The 9,702-nt window shown below is 35.8% G+C and overlaps 1 protein-coding gene across 1 annotated transcript; it reads left to right on the forward strand.

Moving 5' to 3' along the window:
• Window positions 1–1,283: 1,283 nt before the first annotated feature.
• Window positions 1,284–3,473, forward strand: LOC103004569 (disintegrin and metalloproteinase domain-containing protein 29). Its single transcript, XM_007192781.2, has one exon. It carries the CDS (start codon window positions 1,284–1,286, stop codon window positions 3,471–3,473), a length of 2,190 nt encoding a protein of 729 aa, XP_007192843.1.
• The last annotated feature ends 6,229 nt before the right edge of the window (window positions 3,474–9,702 follow it).

Genomic DNA, 9,702 nt, shown 5'->3' on the forward strand with positions numbered 1-9,702 from the left:
GTTCTCTGTTGAGCTTTTCCATTCTCTGTCATGTGGACAGAGAGAGAAAACTATTCTTGAGGCTTTTTGTTTGTTTGTTTTTGTCTATGCCTGCTGATGATTCTGTGTTAAAGACCTCTCCAGCACCCAATTTGGGATATATGAGAGCAATTAAATTAAAACCCAGGGAACTCACCTTGTTGCCATTCCTCAAGTCTAGAGGTCTCTAGCCAGTCTGTCTTTTGCTTTTTAGCTTTCAGAGGTATTTTTTTTTGTCTTCCACTTAATTATATTCAGAGTATTTAGTTGTATATAGAGAAAATAAGCAGGGAAAACTGAGTCTATAACACTTTGTTCCAAAAACAAAATTGGCCACAGGTGTTGAATAATATTATACATTAAAATGTAGTCAAGTGTAAATACCTTTTGAGTAACACTCCAAGGCACAATAAAAGTCAAGTTGACCATTCTTTACTATATAAAGAATTAAGCTAGGCACTTTGGGGATACTAACACTTGTGAAAGACATAGATAACGCTCTTGAGTACTTCTAATATGACAAGTCTAGTGAGGAGAGTAATGTAAGAAAGATAAAACTAACATTTTGTTCTAGGGAGGTAATGATAAGTATTATAAAAGAGACTTTAAAATAACAGGAGAGTGTTATTGTTGTTGTTGTTGCTTTTAGTATGTATCTTAGGTAATTGAGTAATTTATGACTTGTGGTTGAAAAAAACAGGTATTATTACTTATACCAATTTAACGTGTGTAAATTAGGACAATCCCAGCAATCCAAGACATATGATCACCTTACCCTTAAGATATTTTTTTTAACTATTTATTGTGGAAATGTTTAACATATACATATATTTAGAGAATAGTATAATGAATCCTTAATTGCCCACCATCCAAGTTCAATAACTATAAATCTATGGCCGGTTTTCACTCTTCCATACTCCCCCAATGCCCCTCTGCCTTATCAATATTTAAAAGCAAATTCTGTGCAGTTTCTAGAGTCATCCCTTGATCAAAACACTAATCACTTTTGTTGTATGCCTTTCTCTTTCTCCCTATTAGGCCCTTTTCTAATCACCCCCAACCATATGTTATATTTTGTTTTACTTGTAGGGCTTATGCTTTAATGGTTCAACTCTGCCAGAAGACAAATACTTAATGATTAGCTCTGTACACTAAGCAGCTCAGAATAAGGAGCCAGACCATCTGTGACTCCCAACCCTGCCTGCCTTCTTCTCTGGACCAATAATGGTAGCTTCATAATGACTGTGATTAAAGCCCTGTTGTACATGAGGATCATACTCTTGCTACACTGGCTTGGGGTGTTTCTGTCTTTTTCAGGACATACCCGGGCTGAGCACCCCCAATATCACAGTCCTCCAGAAGTGGTGATTCCCTTGAAGGTAACACACCCTGGCAGAAGCATGAAGCCTCCAGGCCAGCTCTCTTACAGCCTGCATTTTGGGGGCCAGAGACACGTTCTCCACATGAATATCAAGAAGCATTTGCTGTCCAGACACCTCCCAGTGTTCACCTACTCAGACCAGGGTGCTCTCCTGAAGGACCAGCCTTTTGTCCAGAATGACTGCTACTATCATGGTTATGTGGAGGGGGACCCAGAATCCCTTGTTGCCCTCAGTACCTGTTCTGGTGGCTTTCAAGGATTATTACAGATAAATGATGTTGTTTATGAAATTAAGCCCATGATTTTCTCTACCAAATTTGAACACCTGGTATATAAAATGGACAGTGAGGAGACCCAATTCCCAAACATGAAATCTGGTTTTACGCAAGAAGAGGAAATTGTACGCCAATTTGAGTTTCAAGAGATTGGTAATTCTACTCTGAAACAAAGTCATTATGATGGCTGGTGGATCCATTCATTCTTTGTTGAAATTGCACTGGTGGTGGACAATACTCTATATAATCATTTTAAAAGGAATGTCTCAAAGTTGCAGGAGGATGTGTTTCTTATTGTAAATATAGTGGATTCCATTTATCAGGTAATGGGTATGAAGGTGTTATTGTTTGGTATGGAGATCTGGACTAAAAGAAACCAGGTTGAAGTGGATGCTGTAAGGAGGTCTCTGAGAGATTTTTGCCATTGGAAGGCTAATACCATTGATGCCCGCATGGCACATGATACTGTACATCTTTTTATAAATAAGACCTTGAGAGGATTAAGTGGTTTAGGCTATGTTGCAGGAATGTGTAGATCACACTTTAGTTGTGCAGTTGTTACTTTTGCAAACAAAACCTTGGCCATTATTGGAATTGCAGTAGCTCATCATATAGGTCATAATTTGGGTATGTTTCATGACACTGTATTGTGTGTGTGTTCTGCAGGTTATTATAGATGTATAATGCGCCATGACAACCCACCAATAGCCCAATTTAGCAATTGTAGTTATTCTTATTTTTGGGGATATTCTGTACAGCAGGCAAAATGTTTGCAGTACACTGTATACACAAAGGACATGTTTTCAAGGAAGCGCTGTGGAAATGGTGTTGTTGAAGAAGGAGAAGAGTGTGACTGTGGATCTTTTCAGCATTGTTCAAAAGATGCCTGTTGTCTGACAAACTGCAGTTTAAGTTTTGGGTCTACTTGTGCTTTTGGGCTTTGTTGCAAGGACTGCAAGTTCTTACCATCAGGAGAAATGTGTAGAAAGGAGGTCAATGAATGTGATCTTCCAGAGTGGTGCAATGGATCATCCCATATGTGCCCAGACGATGTATATGTAGAGGATGGAATACCCTGTAATGACAATGCCTACTGCTATGAAAAGAGATGTAATGACCGCAACGCACAATGTAGGCAGATTTTCGGCCAAAAGGCAAAAAATGCAAACGACAGTTGCTACAAACAAGTAAACACTCAAGGTGACCGTTTTGGTAACTGTGGAGTCGAAGGCCCTACATATCTAAAATGCAGTATGTTGGACAGCTTGTGTGGGAGAATTCAGTGCGATAATGTGGCAGAAATTCCCCTTCTGACAGAGCATTCGACTGTGCATGGGACTCGCTTCAACAACGCCACCTGCTGGGGTACAGACTACCACACGGGGATGACCATACCTGATCTTGGTGAAGTGAAAGATGGCACAGAGTGTGGCCCAGAACATGTCTGCATCGGAAGGAAGTGCGTCCATCTCTCTCGCTTGGATAGTAATTGTTCACCTAAGTTCTGTAACATGAGGGGGATCTGCAACAATAAACATCACTGTCATTGTAACTATAAGTGGGACCCTCCCAACTGCCTAAAACAAGGCAATGGAGGTAGTGTTGACAGTGGCCCACCCCCTAAGAGAAAGAGGATAAAGAAGATTTACCTGGCCCTACCATGTCTTATTTTGTTGTTAATTCTATTATGTTGTCTTCTTTTGCTCTGTATGAGGAAAAAAACTAAGGAAAAAAAGGAAGAAGTTCAGCCTCAACCTGAAAAACCCAAGCAAAAGACTCAGACTCAACATGGGAAATAAAAACAATTAGTACCCAAAAATGTATCTGAATAGATATGCATTAAAAAAGGTAACTCCTATAATGTTTCTACTTATTCTTCTTTATTTTAAACAATTAGAAGTTTTATTTTTCCTGAAATGTATTTCTTTATATTTTCTAGAAGAAGGCATGGTACCTGGGTGGTGTACCAGTTTTTAAGTTACTGCTTTTCAGTGCCAAAGCCCCTTCCCATTTTGTGCTCTGCATTATAGGAACAACACTGCTGCTGTATCAGCCCTCTTTCTACAGAGATCTGCAGTAGGGTGAATGCAAGGGGATTTGGAAATCTGGGCGATCTGCTTCCTGTATCTCAATCTTAATAACAAATTTTACACTGGCAATTACACTTAGTTTCAATATCCTTTTTAAAAAAAATTCAATCCAGACCAACCTCATTGTCAGTCTAAAAGATACCAGCATAGCTGTCTGGGTCTGAGCCCCAGGTCTTTGATCTCTCTACCAATGTCTCAGATCCTCTGCACCAGCTTAGCAGTACCTGCTGTAAGAGTTTTGAGTCTCATTTTTGAGATTCATGGGGCCGGCCCTACAGTTCTCCAGGTTCAAGTAACCCTACTTCTTCCCTTTGCTCTTCAGCTCCATGAATGAAATCACCTTCTTGCAATTAGTATTTTATCGTTATTAACCAGTTACTAGCACAATGCCTCCCTTAACTTGCTGTGTTCTTTAGTAGCTTTTTACCCAGTGCCTTATATTTAATTCCATCCCCCTAAAATCATTGATTTTTTTTTTCTGACTGAATTCTGTTACAGTACTCATCTTGCTATAATGAAGTACTTATTCATTAAGTACCATTCATTGGGAGTGAGGAAATATCAATTTTTTTTCTTTGTTTGATTGAGTTTTTCTTTACCACTGCCCTTAACCATCTTGGGAAAATTACTTAAATCTCCTGCAAGTTTCCAACAAAATTTTAAAAAGTACAGAATGATAATAACAGTTGTCTCTAAATTTCTGGGTTTCTTTGGTTATAAAATAGGGTAAAAAAGATACTTTCAATTTTAGTTAGGTCTATGCACAGACAAGCAATTTTTCTGAAAACATCAGCTACACAATGCCAAGAACATTTCTTAAAATTTTATTTTAGAAGTATCATAGAACTGTGGAGGAAATGAAGATTAGAAGACTTAAAAATTACAAGGAAGGGAAAACAATTTGAATTATCAGTACTTTTTCCCCTGGAACAAAAATCTTTGCCCCCTGTAACATAATGGTTTTGAATATAAATTAATGATCAAGCTTGGCCTACCCAGTTAGAATTCCTCTGTTGAAGAAAGAGAAACCTGAAAAACTCCTAGTGTGCAGAATAGACTAGATTGATAAATTAGGTACTTAAGGGCATCAAATTCAAAATCAGTTTTTCCCACACAACTTTTGCTGAGTTTAGATCCATTTGCTGGGAAATAGGTTAAAGTCGTTAAAGACAAAGATATCTGCAATCTGTTGTAGTTAGGAAGCAAAGACCTAGTGGAAAGGAGTTTGCCTCAAGGACATGTAATGCCTTCTCTTTAAAACATCTGGCTGATTTTGGAGGAGCTTGGAATATAAGCTAGAGAACTTGGTTTTGAAGATTTGAGTATCAGAACATAGTCACCCATTGCTTTCAGAGCTGAGAAAATAGAGGCTTATGGGCTCCCAATATAAAGTCCAGTAAGGTATATGTGTCTCACTAAAACTACACTATCTCTGACCAAACTCAATTCCTTATTGAATTAAAGTCATCAGTCATTCAGCCTAACTTCCAGACAGAGGGAAGATAGAAACTTCTCAAGTTGAAGGTAAGTCTACCTTGAACTCCTATGGTTCCTTATATAGAACATCTAGCATACAATAAAGCATTATCACATATATCAAAAGGAAGAAATTATGGCCAATAATAAAGGGAAAACAACAACAACAAAGATAGTGAAAGAAAAGATAGAAGCCAGCTAAAAGATGATCCAAAGAGTGGAAAAGATGATAATGAACAAAAATTCCCTATGGCTAGTATTTTAGAGAAACTGGAAGAAAAATGAATAGACCGTGTGAAAGAAGGTAGATTCATTTCACCAGAAAATTGGCATCTACGCGAACTTGTTAAATTCAGAAAATCAGTAAACAGTTTGAATTCTAGACTGCATTGTATAATTAGCTAAATTAGTTAACTATAAGAAAAGTTAAAAAAAATTCAATGACTGACATAGAAAAAAGCATTAAAATAGAGAAGTGATATGTGAAACACATCAATAAATCTGAAATCATTCAAATAGAGTATCATTTGAGGAAAAAGAGAATTGAATAGAAGTAATAAAAAACATATAATGGCTGAGAATTTCCCCAAAGTATGGAAACATATTATGCCACTGCTTTAAAAAAATCAATGAATTTCAAGCAGAATAAGCACATGGAAATACACACCTAACCATATCATAGTAAAACTGTTGAAAACCAGAGACACAGAAATCTTAAGAGCAGCCAGAGATAAAATATCCATATCTTAAAAGAAATGACAATAAAAATGGATGGTTGACTTCAATAAAATAACTGAATGCAGAAGACACTGAAATAACACATTTACTCAATAAATTGTAATTGCCAAACTAGAATTCTTTAGTTTGTGAAGATAACATTCAGTAATGGAGAACAAAACTTTCCTTTGGCAAACAAATCATTGCCAGCAGGCCAGCACTCAAAGAAATATCATTTCTTTTTCAGTCAGGAGAAACATGATACCAGAAAGAAACATGAATGTGCAGGTGGGTGTGAAGTACACAAGAAACAGTAAATATGTGGGTAAACTAATTAAAATTAACTGTACAAGGATACTAGTAGTATCTTATGGATTGTAAATATATGCAGAACAAAATGCAAATATATTTGTCACAAAAGCTGGGAGGTATATAAATAGAGATAAAAGGTCTAAACTTCTAGCAATATTGGGAAGAGGTAAATTAATGATGTGGATTATACTATGTGATGTTGCAGATGCATGTTGCAAATCTAGGGTAATCATTAAAATAATAAGAGTATGTACATATAAGAAATTTATTGAAGGAACAAAAGGCATAATAAATGATATTTGTTTCTACAAGTATAGGCAATTGAGGAGAAACAAGCGTAATGCAGACATGAAAATAAAAAAAACTGGTAGATATAAAATCTATGTAAAATGGATTACATTAACTAAGTAGAAGGCTGACATATTTCAGAGTGAATAAAGTATAAAGTCTAGCATTATGCCGTTGTTTATTAGAAACAATTTAAAAATAAAGACATGGAGAGTGTAAAAACTTAAAAGAATTTTCATGTACATATTAACCAAATTAAGTTAGTGTAATCTTTTTAATATCTGATGACAAAGACTTTAAGGCACAAAGCATTACTATAAATAAGGAGGAATATTTTGTAATGATAAAAGGCAAATCACTGGAAAATATGACAATCTTAAATGTATATGCATCCACTAATATAACTTTAAATAGAGAGGGGAAAATATAGAAATAGACAAATCTACAGTTACCAATAGGGATACTTTTAGCCCACTTCTCTCAGTAGTAACAGAAAGAATAGAAAATAAATCCTGCAGGATCAGGAGATTTTCAATACATAATTAACAAACTTGATATAATAGGTATACAAAGCGAAGGGATAAAACCAAAAGTGGATAAATTCACTTTGGTTCATCTGCATATGGACTACTACCAAAGTCTACCTTATGATGAGCCAAAGAGAAAGCCCCAACAAATTTCACATGGTTTTAATTAAAAAGAGTATATTTTCTCTAGACCTTATATAATTAAGCTGGAAGTCAATAGCATTAAAGATAACTAGAAAAACTCCAACTGCCTGGTACAGTTCTGACTCTGATCCCACATCTGACACCAACTAAGATTCTGCACCCAATTTCAATGTGTGTTTGGGGGGGGTTCCTTACACCACCAAGAAATTCTCCTACACCAGCTGGGTGTTCTACAATTCAACTCAATTCTAATACTACCTGGAGATAGTGTCAGATCCCAGAGGTTAAGGGCTCAGCCCAACATGACTGCTCTCCCCTCTTTCAGATAACAATCACAAGTCCAGGTTGTCACCTGTGCTTCTGACCAACAAGCTATAGGTTAGAGGTTCCAATGACCCCCTACTTAGGTTCAGTTAATTTGTCAGAACAGCCCACAGAACTCAGATAAACATTTTACTTACTAAATTACCAGCTTATTATAAAAGGATATAACTCAGGAACAGCCAGATGGAAGAAATGCACAGGGCAAGATACGTGGGAAGGGTGCAGAGCTTCCATGCCCTCTTCATGTGTACCTCTCTCCCTGCATCTCTACGTGTTCACCAACCCAGAAGCTCTTCAAACTTCACCCTTTTGGTGTTTTATGGAGGCTTCATTACTTAGACATGATTCATTAAATTATTAGCCATTGGTGATTGAACTCAATTTCCAGTCCCTCTTCCCTCCACGGAGGTAGAGGGCAAGAGAGGTTGAAAATTCCTACCCTCTAATCACATGGTTTGCTCCACTGGCAACCAGCATCCTTCCCTAGGTGGTTTCTAAAAGTCACCTCATTAATGGAACAAAGGACAACTTTACTGCTCTCATCACTTTAAAAATTCCAAGGGTTTTAGTAGCTCTGTGACAGAAACAAGGTTGAAGCTCAAATATATATGTCTTATTATAAATCACAATATCACAACTGGAAATAAAATATATATTTCTAAATAATCTATATGTCAAGGAGGAATCAAAGCAGAAATTAAGAAATAATTTGAATTGAAACACAAATAACTATGATATATGTAAATTACATAATATTCAACTAAAGCAGTGTTTTAAGGAAAATGTATAGTCTCATATACCTATGTTAAAAAAAAGACTGAAGATGCATTGATTTAACTTTATATGTCATGAATTTAAGAAAATGAATAGCTCAAAACTCTATGAGACTTGGGGTAACTTAATTCTCAAACCCCACAAGGGCATTACACCTCCAAAATTTTCCTACTAATTTCTTTTATGAAAGTAGATATTGTAAAAAATAAATAAACAGTAACCTCAATTAAATAGAGTCGGGAGACCAGAAGGAAGAGTTCTCACACCCTGAATGATAGCAGAACTCAACAGGAAGAAGAAAGGTCCTTCTTCTTTCTTGGCAGCAACTCAGCTAATGAAACACCATGGACTTTGTTTAGTATGGCCCACCCAACTTCCTTTTCCTACCTACAACAGAGTTCTCCTTCCCTGTTGTGTGGGAGCTTGCACATGGCTTGCCATGGTTGCAGACTCTGAGCTTCAATTCTTTGCTGATCCCAAATAAACCCAATTTAGCTAGAGAAAAAACTGGCAGTATATTTGTTTCAGGTCAACAATATAATATTCTTAAAATGTTTGTAAAGAAAATAAATTTCAGCATGTTTTGTAAACAATAGTGCATCCTCATTATCAAATGGTTTATATTTTAAGTATTTCTAAATTATCAGAAGAGCAATCTCTGTAATTCACATTAACAGAGTACCTGAGAAAATCATATCTCAATAAACACAAAAATTATTTCACCAAAGTCTACATTTATTAATAAAATTGCTTAGTCTACCTGGAATAGAGGAGGATTTTCTTAATATAATCAAGTATATCTAGAAAAAAAAAATGACCTAAAATGCCCTGCAGGAAACATCATACATAATGGTGAGCTGTATGAGACTTTCTAAGGATACTGATGAAGAGACAAAAATGGCACCCTGTCGCTACTTCTTATGAACATGTTACCACATGTGTTAGACAGAATAAAATTAGAAATAAAAGAAATAAAATGGTATAAGAATAAAGATGGAAGAAATAAAACTGCTGTTATTCACAAGTGACATTATACTATACCTAGAAAATATAAATTAATAGAATAACTAAGTTAATAGAGCAAGGTTGCTGATTACATGGTCAGTATTCCATGCTCATTATCTAACTACCAGTAACAAGCAAATAAAAATGAAATTGAAAATTCATTTCATTTGCATTAGTATCAAACATAACATTTTACAATACATAAATACATCAAATCATTATGTTATACACCTAAAACTAATGTATTATATATCAGTTATATCTCAATTTAAAAAAAAGAAACCAGTTGAAACTTTGCCAACAGTATAAGCTGGTGGGAAAGACTTGGGTCTGCAAGGATTCCAATCATAAAAATAAATGACTTAGGCCTA

This window comes from Balaenoptera acutorostrata, chromosome 6 (assembly GCF_949987535.1).
Source record: "Balaenoptera acutorostrata chromosome 6, mBalAcu1.1, whole genome shotgun sequence".
Taxonomy (NCBI): Eukaryota; Metazoa; Chordata; class Mammalia; order Artiodactyla; family Balaenopteridae; genus Balaenoptera; species Balaenoptera acutorostrata.